This window comes from Mytilus trossulus, chromosome 10 (assembly GCF_036588685.1).
Source record: "Mytilus trossulus isolate FHL-02 chromosome 10, PNRI_Mtr1.1.1.hap1, whole genome shotgun sequence".
Lineage (NCBI taxonomy): Eukaryota > Metazoa > Mollusca > Bivalvia > Mytilida > Mytilidae > Mytilus > Mytilus trossulus.
Genome location: NC_086382.1, coordinates 45,273,067 through 45,290,423, shown reverse-complemented (window position 1 = coordinate 45,290,423; position 17,357 = coordinate 45,273,067). Strand labels below are relative to the sequence as shown.

The 17,357-nt window shown below is 35.1% G+C and overlaps 1 protein-coding gene across 1 annotated transcript; it reads right to left on the bottom strand.

The window, feature by feature from the left end:
- Nucleotides 1-631: 631 nt before the first annotated feature.
- On the bottom strand, nt 632-17,253 carry LOC134687445 (small acidic protein-like). Its single transcript, XM_063547750.1, has 4 exons — nt 17,089-17,253; nt 14,372-14,458; nt 13,268-13,328; nt 632-1,026 (listed from the first exon to the last, which is right to left on the bottom strand). The coding sequence occupies exons 1-4, from the start codon at nt 17,233-17,235 to the stop codon at nt 743-745; spliced, it is 579 nt and encodes a 192-aa protein (XP_063403820.1). The 5' UTR covers nt 17,236-17,253; the 3' UTR covers nt 632-742.
- Nucleotides 17,254-17,357: the final 104 nt, after the last annotated feature.

The following is a 17,357-nucleotide window of genomic DNA, read 5'->3' as shown; positions in this document are numbered from 1 at the left end:
ATTTTGTTGAAACATCGTACGAACGGAAAACGGAATCGCAGGTATAAAAATGCATTTTTTTCACTCGGACGTCTATGTTTTTTGATAGTCAAACGGTTGTCCCCCTAAATACAAAAATACATCTACAAGAACGTATGCTGAAACTTCTTAAATCCACTAACGTTTTTCAAAAGTTTCAAGCTATGTATTGCATTAGAAAACATACATAGGTGTTTAAGAATGACAGACCAGGAGCCTGTTTAACAAAATACTATGGCTTGATCTGGGCGGAGTCTCTGATCTGGGTCACAAAGATGGCCATACGCGACGGCATGAAAGCAATTGCTTTAAAAATGCGTTGTATAATGCTATTATGTGGTCTGGGTCATCACTGTTTATCATTGTCCTCCAAAGACACATTTGGTTTCCAGACAATAACTATAGTTTAAGTGAATGGATCTATGAAATTTTACCATTAGGTTCAATACCACAATGACATGATAGCATTTTAAGCACATGAAATTGTTTAGTCACATGAAAATCTTCTTAATTCATGATAGCAAACAAATATTCAAAGTATTGTAATTGTACAACCTGTAGGGGAGATGAAAATCATGGATCGTCAAAAGATTTCTAAAGAAAAGTACAGATGTAAAAACTAACATGATGACCTTTATTAAAATGACTGTATTTTGACAACATTCACCCCGTAAACTTTCATTCAAGAAATAAAATGATTTTTGTATTTCATGTTAAACACCTATCATGAATCACTAGCTTTTACAAAATTGCACATCATTTTCTTTTTCACTGGGACACTAGAGTCTGATTTATCGTCTAGTTTATGTTTTTCTGCTACTTTTTCATCAGTTTTTTCCTTGTCCCCTTCTTTGGTTTCGTCTTTTCCCTCCTCAGAATTAAGGGACTTTTTCTTTGGATCTTCATGAAATCCTAGACCTATATGTGCTTTAGGACCAGCTAACAGCTTATGCTCTAATCCTTTGTTGAACTGTTCTTCTAACTTTTCTTCCACGTCTCTCTCTGGGCCTGTCAAAATACAAGGAACCGTATTGTTTACTTATAAAGATGGACTACTTTGGTTTATATAGACTATATAATACGTGAGGGGGGACAAGAGTATCAGACTATCTACTCACTAGATTATTAAGAGTCAATAGCTATGACAAGTCCACACTAAAATAGATTAGGGATAAATAAGGCAGGGACATTATTGACTTGTATATTTATATAAATTAGGTATTGCTATAACAGTAAACATATTCTCATAATCAATTAAACCTTAATGTATCTTGATGCACCATTCTTCAATAAAGAAATGTAAAAACATTTTAAAAATCAGATGCTCAGCAGGATGCAGCTGTATATGACCCCAGATGTCGAACTATGAACAGTTGGGGCAAATATGGACACACCATTCAAGCTTGATACAACTCTGAATTTGGATTGTGTTTAAATAGTTGACACAGCAAAGGTTTCTGACACAGAATGAAAATGGTCTTATGAACTTAAAAAACATTGTTTTGCTTTTGTGCTTTTGGATATTAATCCCCTCAAAAACATTTGAAGAAAAAATCTTTTCAATTTCTGAAATCTGAAATGAGAATTTTCCACCCCCTCCCCATTGTTTCATCTCCCCTGTTTCCTTATTCCAAAAATAATCTCAATTCAAATTTTTAATGGAGTTGGCAACAATAACTACTCATCTTAAACACATCATAAAGTATTAAAAATATAAACTAGAAGCTCTAAAGAGCCTGTGTCGCTCACCTTGGTCTATGTGAATATAAAACAGAGGAAGCAGATGGATTCATGACAAAATTGTGTTTTGGTGATGGTGATGTGTTTGTACATCTTACTTTACTGAACCATTCTTGCTGCTTACAATTATCTCTATCTTGGCCCAGTAGTTTCAGTGGAAAATATCAGTAAAAATTTACAAATTTTATGAAAATTGTTAAAAATTGACTATAAGGGGCAATAACTCCTTAGGGGGTGAATTGACCATTTCGGTCAGGTTGACTTATTTGTAAATCTTACTTTGCTGTACATAATTGGTGTAACAGTTTATCTTTATCTATAATAATATTCAAGATAATAACCAAAAACGGCAAAATTTCTTTAAAATTTACTAATTCAGGGGCAGCAACCCAACAAGGGTTGTCTGATTCATCTAAAATTTCATGGCAGATAGATCTTGAGCTGATAAACAATTTTACTTATTGTCAGTGTTGTAAAATACTTAAACATTCTTTTATTATAGACATTTTCGTTTAATTGGTAAACGTCTTAACGTCGTTTACCGCGGTATTTACGTAACTGTATATTGGACGTCGCTACTTAGCGACGTTATTGTATTCATACATGTAGTTTAGATAAAGATTTCGTTCAATGAAGACGTTCTTCATCATTTCTTTACAATATATGTCAAATTGGTGCCGTGACCAGGATTCGAACCTGGGTTGTCGCGGACACAACGCGAAGTACTAACCACTATACGACCAGGTTCGAATCCTGGTCACGGCACCAATTTGACATATATTGTGACAAAAAAAAACGATGAGTTCTAAACTCAAAGCTATTCGAGCTGGACATCGTGGTGCAGTCACGAAATTACTGAAGCGAGTGAGCGGAAATTTCGAGGAGTTATTAAAGGAATACGATGTCAATGAAATTATGTGAAATTGGTGCCGTGACAAAAAGAACGATGAGTTCTAAACTCAAAGCTATTAGAGCTGGACATCGTGGTGCAGTCACGAAATTACTGAAGCGAGTGAGCGGAAATTTCGAGGAGTTATTGAAGGAATACGATGTCAATGAAATTATGTCAATCAGGGAAATGATACGGAAGAAGGAAACAGTTATCTCGGAACTCAACGATAAAATTGTGGAAGAAATTTCGGAAGAGGATATTCAAGAAGAGATAGAAGAAGCCGACAGGTATGAATTTGATATTCAAATTACTCTAACAAAATTAGCAAAAGTAATCCGGGAAGCAGATAGCACAACCTCTTCGAAACAGCAACAATTAAACCCGCACGCCACAGAATTTACACTTTCAAACAACCTAATAAACCCTACTCCAGTAAGTTTCACGCCAGCAAATAATTCTTCATCTACATTTTCAAACTCCAGTATGTACCATAAATTACCAAAGCTTACCCTACCCACGTTCGGAGGAAATATACTGGAATGGCAGCCATTTTGGGATTCCTTTTGTGCAGCAGTTCATGAAAATTTGTCCTTAAACGACGTTCAGAAGTTTAACTATTTAAGGTCTCAGTTGTACGGAGAAGCAAGCCAATGCATTTCAGGATTACAAATTACAAACACAAATTACGCTCAAGCCCTAAATGTATTGAAACAGAGATTCGGTCAACCTCACAAAATTGTGAATGCCTATATGCAAAGCCTTATTAGTCTACCCAGTCCATCCGCGAATATTAGAGAGTTAAAGAACTTTTACGACAGTATGGAGAATTACATTCGAGGTCTTGAGGGAATGGGACAAACACATGAATCGTACGGGAGCCTTCTAGTACCAATTATCTTAAATAAAATTCCCGGAAACATCCGACAAAATATGGTACGCGTTCACGGAAATGACAGATGGAATTTACAGTTGCTACGTGACGCAATTCAGCATGAAATTACAATCCAAGAAGCAGGTCAGTCATTAAATTGTTACGAATCAGAATCAGAATATACACCTACGTCGGCATTTATAGCGAGTACAAATCGAAATTATGATTCAAAAAATAGAAATTTAACCAGCAAACCCTGTATTTATTGTAACGACATTCACGCTCCAACTGCATGCATGAAAGTTAAAAATCTTGATGACAGAAAGCGCACAATTAAGGAGAAACAATTATGCTTTAATTGTTTAGGAAGTCACAGAATTGCACACTGTAAATCCAAGAAAACCTGCAAAAATTGCGGTAAACGACACCACACAAGTATTTGCAACTTAAATGAGCAGCATACGCAAGACAAAGCAAAAACAGAAACGGATAATTGTAAAATAGTAAAACCAGACAGCAATCACACAGTAGCATTAGCGACATCAATAAGAGCTCAAGTACTTTTAAAAACCGCAATATCTACAGTATCGTCCAACGAAAACCATTCAAGTCAAGCAAACATCCTATTTGACGAAGGTGCACAGCGCAGTTTTATTACCAAGGATATGGCAGATAAATTAAACTTGAAACCCGTGAGAAATGAAGTTATAACAGTTTCCGGATTCGGTGAAACAAATACGAAGGTAAGACATCTTCAAGTGGCTACTGTTTATTTACGAGCCGAGACTAAAGAATTAATACCAATTAATGTACTTATCGTTCCAAAGATTGCTCACCCTATACAAACATACTCAAGAAATCAGTCACATTTTCCGTACTTAAATGGATTCAAATTAGCACACCCGGTATCACGTGACGAGGACTTTGAAGTTTCTATCTTAATCGGGGCTGATTACTTTTGGGATATTGTAGAGGACAAAGTCATTCGGGGACCTGGACCAACCGCAGTGAAATCAAAAGTCGGGTACCTTTTATCTGGACCTATATATCAGAATTCACCAAATAACACTCCGTCATCTTCATCCATCTTGAATATTTTAACTCCACACAGGCATGAAGAATGTGAAATACACAAGTTTTGGGAAATTGAGTCCAGTGGAACAGAAGACAACTATGAAATAACCAAAAAATCTGCACAAGACGAAATGATCAGTTACCAAGAATCTAGTATCTATCTCGAAGGGAACAAGTATATTGCAAAATTCCCATGGAAACCTGAACACCCAGAGTTGCCTAGCAACGAAATGATAGCCCGGAAAAGAACTTTTAGTGTTATAAATCGTCTCGCCAAAGAACCCGAATTGTTAAAACTGTATGGAGAAATCATAAAAGAACAAGAAGAAAGAGGATTTATTGAGAAAATTAAGACATCAGAAAACAATACTACAAGCCGTATCCATTACATGCATTACATACCACACCACCCAGTGAAAAAAGATTCGCTAACCACTCCTATACGCATAGTTTACGACTGTAGCTGTCGACAAAATTCGGATTCACCTAGCTTGAATGACTGTTTATCTTCATTGCCTCCACAGTTGAATAAACTTACTGATATTTTATCAAGATTCCGTTTCGAAAGATACGCCATTACTACTGACATTGAAAAGGCCTTTCTGCAAATTGGACTCGACGAGAAGGACCGAGATGCGACACGATTTTTCTGGCTGAGTGATCCTAGCAACCCTTATAGCGAACTAACTACATACAGATTTAAGGTAATATTATTCGGTGCTACTTGCTCACCTTTTATCTTAAATGCAACTTTACTAAAGCATTTATCGATCCACCCAAGTACCACATCTAAAATACTTGAACGAGACTTGTATGTCGACAACGTGTTGACAAGTGTAGGTACAGAAGAGGCTGCATTGAAATTGTATAACAACTCGAGACAACTTTTAAGTAGCGGCGGTTTCAACCTCAGAACATGGAAATCTAACAGCCAGAAACTCAGCGATATGGCAGCTCACGAAAACATATTAGATTTGGACACCGAAACTAAAATTCTAGGTATGCGTTGGAATTCGAAGTCGGACATCCTTACATTTGCTCAACAGAAGAACAATCAGATTGACAATTCAAAAATAACAAAGCGAGAAATATTACGACAATCTTCGTCAATTTATGACCCTCTCGGAATTCTCGGACCAGTTACTGTGAGGGCAAAGCTTTTGATACAAAATCTATGGAAAGATAATTATGACTGGGACGAAGTGTTGCCTAGCAACTTAATTAAAACATGGATTGAAATCAGAGATGACATTCGGGATGCTACTTCAAACACACAGATTTCACGTCATTATTTCACAGGAAAAGACAACGGAGAAGTGATATTACATATTTTTGTAGATGCTAGTCAGAGAGCGTATGGAGCTACCGCATATTTATGTAACGGAAACTTGTCTTCTTTAGTCATTGCTAAAAACCGTATTGCGCCACTTAAAGGAATTACGTTACCAAAATTAGAGTTAATGGCCGCCGTCATTGGAGTCCGTATAGCAAGGCAGTTAACAGATAACTTAGAAATAGAGCGCACCGTGTTATGGAGTGATAGTCAAATCGTTCTTCATTGGATAGCTTCTTCAAAATCATTCGGCAAATTCGTAAATAATCGTACTAAGGAGATTAAAGAATCAACACGTAACAGCGAATGGAAATACGTGCCAACTGAATCGAACCCAGCCGATCTGCAGACTCGTGGTATATCAGCGACACAGTTCAAAGAATCAAAATTATGGATGCATGGTCCATCTTGGATCTCAGATGAAAATCGTTGGCCTACATGGACACAACAGCCGAAACAGGAGACCACCCTTTTGACGACAGCATGTGACATCGATAACACAGAGACATTAGGTTCTACATCAATGTCAGGAATTTCAGAAATTATCAAATTATCTAGGTTTTCTTCATTGAAGAAATTATTGCGAGTTACAAGTTATGTTTTAAAATTTGTGAGAAATTGCAGAGACAGCAAACCATACCAGCTTAGAAGAAAACATATACACACACAAGAAAACATTACAAACGAAGAAATTCAATATGCAGTACACCTATGGATTAAGGACGTACAAAACGAACGATTCATGGACGAAAAGGAGAAAATTTCGAATAATTTAGGAAGCAAGGAATTGCCTTTATTGAAACAACTACGCCTATTTATTGACGATGAAAGTATCATAAGATGCGGTGGGCGCATACACAATTCCTCATTGGATAGCTGTACAAAGTTTCCAATACTTTTGCCAAAGAAACATAAGTTTACTGATCTTATTATACTGGATGCACACTTGAAAATGTTACATTCAGGATCTGGACAAACAGTTACTCAAATCCGACAGTCGTATTGGATACCGTCTATTCGTCAGTGCGTGAACAATATAATACAGAAATGCATACAATGTCGTAAAGTCATGGGAAAATCGTTTATGCAGCAAGATTCACCCCCACTTCCTAAAGATAGAGTGACGGATACGATTCCGTTTACAACAACAGGTGTGGATTTTGCCAGACCGCTTTATGTTAAGGAAACCGGAATTTTGAAAAAGATGTACATTTGTTTATTTACGTGTGCATGTGTTCGAGCTGTACATTTAGAACTCGTTCCAGATATGACACTTAACGCTTTCATGTTAGCATTTAGACGCTTCGTCAGTAGGAAAGGACACCCTAGTACAGTGTATTCAGATAACGCCCCAACCTTTGTTTCAGCGGCAAGCCAAATTCCTCGAGAGCTAAACATACAAATCAACTGGAAGTTCATCCCAAGAGCAGCACCGTGGTATGGTGGATGGTGGGAGAGACTGGTCGGAATAACCAAGACAACGCTGAAAAAAGTTCTGGGAAGATCCCAAGTTAATGCGGATACGTTACGAACAGTTATTACGGAGATTGAAAGTGTTATGAATGATCGCCCGATAACGTACATTTCACAGGATATCCGAGATCCACAGCCGTTGACGCCGTCACACTTATTGCACGGGAGAAGACTATCTACAGACAACTATATACATACAGAGGACAATAAGAAGACACACGAAGAAGCTAATAAACTAGTACAACGCAAAATAACTTTAATAGAACATTTCACTAATCGATGGAGATCCGAATATCTCACCGGACTTAGAGAGTTTCACCATGTGACAGGGAAAATTCATACACATGTGAAAATTGGTTCTGTTGTATTGATTATGGACAATTCACCAAGAACAATGTGGAAATTAGGTGTAATAGAAGATGTTATTACAGGACTAGATGGACTTGTTCGTGCTGCAAAGATTCGTACATCAAGTGGACTAATTACTACACGGCCAATAGTTAAACTGGTCCCTCTTGAAATATGAACAGTAAACTCATTTTGAGGCCCCCAGAATGTTGTAAAATACTTTAACATTCTTTTATTATAGACATTTTCGTTTAATTGGTAAACGTCTTAACGTCGTTTACCGCGGTATTTACGTAACTGTATATTGGACGTCGCTACTTAGCGACGTTATTGTATTCATACATGTAGTTTAGATAAAGATTTCGTTCAATGAAGACGTTCTTCATCATTTCTTTACAATATATGTCAAAGTCAGATTTGCTTTAAATGCTTTGGTTTTTGAGTTAAAAGCCAAAAACTGCATTTTACACCAATTTTCTACTTTTAGCCAGGGCGGCCATCTCGGTTGGATGGTCAGGTCACTAGATACCCTTAAGATGATTGTGGCCAAGTTTGGATTAATTTTGGCTCGGTTGTTTCAGAGGAAAAGATTTTTGTAAAAGATTACGGAGATTTACGAAAAATGGTTAAAAAATTGACTATAAAGGGCAATAACTCCTAAAGGGGTCAACTGACCATTTTGGTCATGTTGACTTATTTGTAGATCTTACTTTGCTGAACATTATTGCTGTTTACAGTTTATCTCCATCTATAATAATATTCAAGATAATAACCAAAAACAGTAAAATTTCCTTAAAATTACCAATTTAGGGCCAGCAACCCAACAACGGATTGTCCAATTCATCTGAAAATTTTAGGGCAGATAGATCTTCACCTGATAAGCAATTTTATCCATGTCATATTTGCTCTAAATGCTTTAGTTTTTGAGTTATAAGCTATATATTTTACCCCTATGTTCTATTTTTAGATATGGCGGCCATCTTGGTTGGTTGGCCGGGTCAACAGACACATTTTTAGCTCACCTGGCCCGAAGGGCCAAGTGAGCTTTTCTCATCACTTGGCATCCGGCGTCCGTCGTCGTCTGTTGTCGTCCGTCGTCGTCCGTCGTCGTCCGTCGTCGTCCGTCGTCGTTAACTTTTACAAAAATCTTCTCCTCTGAAACTACTGGGCCAAATCAAACCAAACTTGGCCACAATCATCATTGGGGTATCTAGTTTAAAAAATGTGTGGCGTGACCCGGTCAACCAACCAAGATGGCCGCCACGGCTAAAAATAGAACATAGGGGTAAAATGCAGTTTTTGGCTTATAACTCAAAAACCAAAGCATTTAGAGCAAATCTGATATGGGGTAAAAATGTTTATCAGGTCATCTGCCCTGAAATTTTCAGATGAATCGGTCAATCGGTTGTTGGGTTGCTGCCCCTGAATTGGTAATTTTGAAGAAATTTTGCTGTTTTTGGTTATTATCTTGAATATTATTATAGTTAGAGATAAACTGTAAACAGCAATAATGTTCAGCAAAGTAAGATCTACAAATAAGTCAACATGACCAAAATGGTCAGTTGACCCGTTTAGGAGTTATTGCCCTTTATAGTCAATTTTTAATCATTTTTCGTTAATTAAAGTAATCTTTTACAAAAATCTTCTCCTCTGAAACTACTTGGCCAAATTAATCCAAACTTGGCCACAATCATCTTTGGGGTATCTAGTTTAAAAAATGTGTGGCATGACCTGGTCAACCAACCAAGATGGCCGCCACGGCTAAAAATAGAACAAAGGGGTAAAATGCAGTTTTTGGCTTATAACTCAAAAACCAAAGCATTTTGAGGAAATCTGACATGGGATAAAAATGTTATCAGGTCAAGATCTATCTGCCCTAAAATTTTCAGATGAATCGGTCAATCGGTTGTTGGGTTGCTGCTCCTGAATTGGTAATTTTGAGGAAATTTTGCTGTTTTTGGTTATTATCTTGAATATTATTATAGATAGAGATAAACTGTAAACAGCAATAATGTTCAGCAAAGTAAGATCTACAAATAAGTCAACATGACCAAAATGGTCAGTTGACCTGTTTAGGAGTTATTGCCCTTTATAGTCAATTTTTAACCATTTTTCATAAATTAAAGTAATCTTTTACAAAAATCTTCTCCTCTGAAACTACTTGGCCAAATTAATCCAAACTTGGCCACAATCATCTTTGGGGTATCTAGTTTAAAAAATGTGTGGCGTGACCTGGTCAACCAACCAAGATGGCCGCCACCGCTAAAAATAGAACATAGGGGTAAAATGCAGTTTTTGGCTTATAACTCAAAAACCAAAGCATTTTGAGGAAATCTGACATGGGATAAAAATGTTTATCAGGTCAAGAACTATCTGCCCTGAAATTTTCAGATGAATCGGTCAATCGGTTGTTGGGTTGCTGCCCCTGAATTGGTAATTTTGAAGAAATTTTGCTGTTTTTGGTTATTATCTTGAATATTATTATAGTTAGAGATAAACTGTAAACAGCAATAATGTTCAGCAAAGTAAGATCTACAAATAAGTCAACATGACCAAAATGGTCAGTTGACCCCTTTAGGAGTTATTGCCCTTTATAGTCAATCTTTAACCATTTTTCATAAATCTAAGTAATCTTTTACAAAATCTCCACTGAAACTACTAGGCCGCAATCATCTTTGGGGTATCTAGTTTGAAAAATGTGTCCGATGACCTGGCCATTCAACCAAGATGGCCGCCACGGCTAAAAATAGAACATAGGGGTAAAATGCAGTTTTTTGCTTATAACTATGAAACCAAAGCATCTAGAGCAAATCTGACGTAAGTTAAATTGTTAATCAAGTCAATATCTATCTGCCCTGAATTTTTCAGATGAATTGAACAACTGGTTGTTGGGTTGCTGCCCTCCAATTGGTAATTTTTAAAGAAATTTTGCCGTTTTTGGTTATCTTGAATACTATTATAGATAGCGATAAACTGTAAACAGCAATAATGTTCAGCAAAGTAAGATCTTCAAATAAGTCAACATGACCAAAATGGTCAATTGACCCCTTAAGGAGTTATTGCCCTTTATAGTCAATTTTTAACAATTTTCATTAATTTGGTAAATTTATGTAAATTTTTACCAAATATAGTTCTCTGTTACTAATGGGCAAAGTTCATGATAGATATAATTGTAAGAAGCAAAATCGTTCAGTAAAGTAAGAACTTCAAACACATCACCATCACCAAAATACAATTTTGTCATGAATCCATTTGTGTCCTTTGTTTAATATGCACATAGACCAAGGTGAGCGACACAGGCTCTTTAGAGCCTCTAGTTTAAACTAGATACATCAATGATAATTGTGGCCAAGTTTGGTTTAATTTGGCCCAGTAGTTTCAGAGGAGAAGATTTTTGTAAAAGTTAACGATGCTGGACGACGACAGACGACGGACAACGCCGGACGCCAAGTGATAAGAAAAGCTCACTTGGCCTTGTAGGCCAGGTGAGCTAAAATGACTTTACAGTCATGGTTAAAATCAATATCAATTAACATTAACTTCTAAATATAAGTTAACAGCTACAACACAATTATCATTTTTTAATACATAATTTTCAAGCAGTGAAGATTTATACACTTAAACACAAGTTATTGACTGAAAACTACACAAGTTGCGTATTTGGGCCCCTCACTTATAGAACCCCCTTGTAGCAAGAACCCCAAAACTCAATTCCAGCCTATCCTTTGTAGTAAGAAACCTTGAAGTATAATTTGACGCTGACTACAACAACGTGATACCAATAAATAACCCCAAAAAATTGTAATGGTCCTATACAGGGTTTTCCCTGGGTCTATTATTTTTTTCGCCACCTCTTTCGCCAAAACAATAAATTTTTCGCCACTTTATTATTTTTTTCGCCAAATAACATAACTATATTTTTCGTTTAAAATTTACATTTTTTTCTAACCCCCTCCCCCTTTCCCTTAAATAAGATGATTTTGCCCATTGTGTCTATGATTATGCTCTCAAACTTATTTTAGAGTTTACATGTTAATGCATAAACACTAAAAATTTACTTTAAAACAAGATTTTTTTAATTTAAAAGGGAAAACTATTCATTGTATTTTAAACAATTTTTCTAATTGATTGGGCCACTATACTTTTAATAATAAAGAAGATATACTGGAATATAACAAAATTAATGGACATGTTTTGATTATATAATAACAGTATAGTTCGTAGGGAAAGTTTCTTTAAAAGAAAAATACTGATGTTCCCTTTTGTACTAAGAAGTGTTTTTTTACAACAAAACAAAAAAACTTTTATCACATGAAATTGATCCCTCGTTTCATGTGTAGTCATTACATTGAAGGGCTACTCTCATTCGAGCCAACCTTTTAGATAGATTTCTTCATAACGACAGTTTTCTTTTCTTGACCATCGTTAATAAAAAAGTTGAGACCTAAAACTAGGCTTGAAACACGTGTGTCACTCAAACGACTTTTAAAACGTCTTCCTTATCAGTTACCAATATTTAGGTCAAAGGATAATTAAAGTTTTAAATCTGAGATTTTCCTTGCTTTTGGACATTTTTCGTCACAACAACAGCTTTCTTTGCTAAACTATCTTTAAAAGCGGAGGAGACGTCAAAAGTTTGCTTCAAACACGTGCGTCGCAAAGTGGTAAATAAATTCTGTATGTGACATTTAGCAGAAGCCATTTAACCATATCATTTTGTCAAACAATTCAATCAACACCTTTATTATATAGTCTTTTGTTGTCGATAGCTATAAAATGCAATCAGCTGATTATTGATTTTCTGTCCAAACCTTAATGAGGTCAAGGTGAATTCCGAGTATTGTCTGATCGGGTAAAGTCCGAGAAACTCGAAAAAAGTAAATAAACAAGATGGAGGAAAATAAATGGTTCTATATATATTTCTTTCGCCAAATTCTTTCGCAAATGACAAATTTTTATCGCCACAATTATTATTTTTTCGCAAATTGCGAAAATGGCGACCGCCAGCGGAAACCCTGGTCCTATAAAAACTTACCAAGCTTCCAAATCTAATAAAAGTATTAAATTTGTTCCAAGTTTGTATTTCAATATGATGCTTTTTTTGTATTTGGAAGTCTAATATAATTGTACACAAGATTGTTTTTTCAGATCTTTTTGTATTCATATCATGCATAAAATCATCTTGATGACTTTAGTAATATGATTAAGTTTGCTTTAGTGAACCAAAGTAGACCATGATGTTGAATTCCCTTGCAATATATTTTTACTCATTAGAATAGTAGATCATGGTTAGTCTTTGTTACATTAAATCTTTCACTTGTCTTGATTCCAGGTGATTACACCTTGACATATCTTGCTTGACAAAATTAGCCAGCTCGTTGAAGACCATATGTTAACCTGCAGATTTCCTTTTAGTTTGTATGTGTTGCTGGGTTGCTGTCTTATGGATATGTACCTTTAACTCATGTTAAAATGTGTTGACCATAAAAAAAAATGCAGTTGCAAAACATGTACATACTTTCCCTTTCATGTTGATGCATTTTCTCCTCTCCAATAACAAATTGTCCATGGTGTTCTTTCTGAAAATATATATCAAAGCGTTTTGTCAAAATATACTTTTGCACTTTTTTGGTCTTTTGGAAAATGTGCTGTATTTTGACCTCTCTTGTATTACATGCACGCGTATAAAAATTAAGGTTTTTATTCAATGCAATCATAGGTTTGAACGTTGCTTTCAATTTAGACTTGTTTATATACACATAAATTGCTTCACCTAGCGCAGCTGGATATGACCCTGAACAGTTGGTTCAAAAATGGACACAATGTCTGAATTGGGACTGTAATTAAATATTTGACACAAAGAGGTTTGCTTCTCATATTTTCATCTTGTCCTTAATCTATTTTTAACTCCCCTAATTTTTCCTAAGCTAAATATTTAAAGATTTCCTATAGCAACCCTATTATACATTTCTAAAATTAAACAGAAAAAAAAACTCACAATTCAAATAGACTTCTGATCATATCTTGTAATTTCTTTTCTCTTTTATTTTTTATGTAGAACTGTTAAATCTACAGGGCCGGAACTTACATTCAGAAAATTTTAGTTAGATTCTGATGGGCTGTAGATATGAATTTAACAGGCCCAAGAGCAATTTTACAAGCCTGGACTGCCGTTCAGCATGGAGACTGTAGAATGAAAATTGCTGAGAGGGTTTTTTTAGCACATTTTTTTCTTCTTAAATGCTGGTTTCTATCATTTATTAAGAGCTAAAAAAGATGCTATTTCACAAAAAGGTTGCTGTTTTGTTTTTTAGTTCATAGCTAAATCCATAAGACCAATGCTTTACTCTTCACCACAAAGAAAAATCTGTTTGTCCTCATAGCAAGGAAAATAGTTACCAATAAAATATAATAAAAGTAACAGAATCTTAAAGATATATACTTACAACTAAAAACAAGTTCTTAGAAAGCCATTTATTTCTTACAAAAGCTCATTTTGCATGTTGAATAAATATGTGTTGAAAACAAATTGTGAAAATATGATATGACAGTCAGACACTACCATTTTGATATATATAAATCCTTAATGTACAATTAACATGATTAACATAAACATCTGTACCTTTGAAGCGCCCATCAAACGAAGGAATTTGTTCTTCCTGCCAGTATCGCCCAAATCTACTTCTTCCCACTTGTTGGCAGAGTGAACCTTTAAATATATATATGTCTGTTCATAAGATAACATTCTTGACACCCTAAATTAAAGCAAATTCAACTGCAAGCTACCATTCACTAATACTAATCCTGCTTTTAAAATTTGGCAAAAAAGAAGCTAAAGATATGAAACTGCCCACTATTACACAGTAGAGCATGTGCATACCTTATAAAACCTGCAGATAGCAGATCTAGCAGATAGTTTCAACAAACAACAATTGCAATAATTTTTTACAGTGATATTTTCTATGTCTTGGTTTTCAGGTTATTAGTGTTGGGTGCAATCAACAGGTTTAAAGTTTCCTTGTACTATGTACAAACAAAAAGAAAATTTGTCAATACGTTTTAAAACTAAAAATATTCTTAAGAGTAGAAATACTTGAAAATCAGGAATATTTAACTTTAATTTAAGGACCTATGCTAGCCTAAAGAAGTTTATGAAAAGAGTCCCAGTGGTTTAAAATTCACACATTCACATGTCTAAGGGAAGGAATTCCCCTATCTGTCAGACACCAATCAGCCTTTTTTGTGGCTACTGTTACATATACTGCATGAAATTGTTAAAATTATTTTGTGATTTGTCAAAATATCATTAATATGATTCTTTAATGGTCTCAATTAACTATCTATAACCCTTATTTTATCAAAAATAATATTCAGTTCAAAAGCTTTAGTTAATGTCAGATGAATATCAGAGTATACAAAAAAACATAAGCTCTATTGAGATATTGTCTCATCGACTTTATTATTTACTGACTTTTATTGATAGAATTTCTGATTCCTGTGATAAGACCATACAAATACATCTTTTAAAACATAATGCTTCAAAATCAATCAATTTTATAATCGTCATAAAGAAAATGTGTATTTTATTGTCATGCACAAAACATTACTGTTAAACTTCATTAGACATGATTTTGTTTACCATTATTCGTCATCATGAAGTTCATACCTGCCAACTTTTCAAAATCCCCATGGGGGTTTTGCGTGCAAAATGGCTGACCTAGTCCTAGAAAACCTTCAAGGGGGTCTTCAAATACATTTTAGTGTTGTTTTTTTGATTCTTCATACTACTAAAAGCCTACTGACATTGTAAAATTAATTGTTATGTTTGAAATTGTGGACAAAATTGCTCTATCAAAATTTCAATTTGGGAGCCTCCATGGGGGAAATCCCCCGCAAATAGTGACAGTTGGCAGGTATGGAAGTTATCTAATTGTAATATGCTGTGCTTGATACCAGTATTTATGCTTTGCATGGTGTGGTTATACACCTTATTGCTATTTGATAGCCATTACTGAATATCACACAGGTTCCCGTAAAATTTTGACGTCTGACATAAAAACAAAATATCTAACGCCACAATGGAAAAGTGGTTGTTGTATACGTCAACCGGCCGAGTAGGCTAAGGGAGCTACCATTTGATTTTTATGGGGGGGGGGGGGGGGGGACTAGGATGACAAATTTTGTCCTGCATTTTTTTTTTAGTTGTAATCTCTGTCCTGCCTTTTTATTTTTCACTCTATCAGGTCCTGCTTTTTTCTTTTAAAGTTTATCTTGACTTTTTTTTACATACATTGTCATCCAGACTTTTTATTTTGCAAGTGTCTCATCCTTCCTTTTTTTTTTACTCAAAACTCCTGTCCTGTCTTTTTTTTAAAAATTTCATCCTAGCCCCCCCCTCCCCCCCCCCCCCCCCCCCCATAAAAATCAAATGGTAGCTCCCTAATATGGGGACAAAGTCCCCAATTACGGTAGAAAAATCAATAAAAAAAAAAAAATTCCCGAATTTTTCATTGTACTAATGAACTCAAAATCGTTAACTTTTTTTTCAGATTTCCTGTTCCGGTTTTCCCGCATTTGCGCAGAAATCTGTTTTGTTTGCATGAGACTGATTTTTTTTTTATATTGATCAGTCTAGTAAAATATAAGATTGGAACTCAATAAAATTTTAATATGATAATTGTTTGATTTAAAAAAAAAACGTTACCTGATGGAAGGGTTTCTTTTGTTTACATTGAATATGACATCATAACTTAAAGAATGTCACAGCTAAATCCCTAACAACAGAACCAAAATCGGGAACTTTACGGTATTTCCGTACTTTTTATTATCATGTTTGAAGTAAAAAAAATATACATACAGACTTCGTCCCCATACACCTTATCGCTATTTGTCCGCCATTACTGGACATCACACAGGGTCCCGTAAAATTTTGACGTCATAATTCAAAATATCTGACGCCACAATGGAAAAGTGATTGTTGTATGATGCCAATAGTTCAAGCGGAACAGATTCTCGGGTCAAGCGGGAATAGCGATAAGGTGTATTCACAGGTTATGCCTGCCTCATATTAACGATATTAAAGGTGTACTGTGTTACGTGTTTTATGTCTTGTGCTTGTCACATATATGTATGTTAGTCAAAATGTCTACAGAGCTTATGTTGTATTGTTATACCCGACTTTAAATAAATGTTTTATGTTTTATGCTTATGGAACCCTATTTCATGTATTTCGACCCTCATCATATCTTGCAACAACATGGTCAGTGTAACAAAGCCTGATAATTCTATTTGGTAAAATATACATGTTATTTAAAGACACTATGTCATCTGTTTCATTACATTTTCTGGCTCATTTTCAGCTTTTTTGCTGGATTCGTTCTTTGTTTCAGTTTTCTCTATCGTTTTCTCCTTTTCACTCATTTTTCTCGAAGAAATGCTTGCCCCTTCTATCAATAAAAAACGGAAATTAATTTCGATATTGATCATTCAAAAGTAAGTAAATGAATAACCAATTATTTTAAACAAAGTCATTATGATTGGAAAATTTTATCAGTTTGAAATTAAAACTTTCCTGATCCCTTTTTCTGTTCTGCACTTTTCAATGATAT

Excerpts from the sequence above, each read along its gene's own strand:
- LOC134687445 (XM_063547750.1), bottom strand. The coding sequence starts at position 17,235 with ATGATCAATATCGAAATTAATTTCCGTTTTTTATTGATAGAAGGGGCA. Across the intron at positions 13,329-14,371 it reads GTTTGATGGGCGCTTCAAAG|AAAGAACACCATGGACAATT; the intron begins GTACAGATGTTT and ends ATATATTTTCAG. Across the intron at positions 1,027-13,267 it reads GCATCAACATGAAAGGGAAA|GCCCAGAGAGAGACGTGGAA; the intron begins GTATGTACATGT and ends GTATTTTGACAG.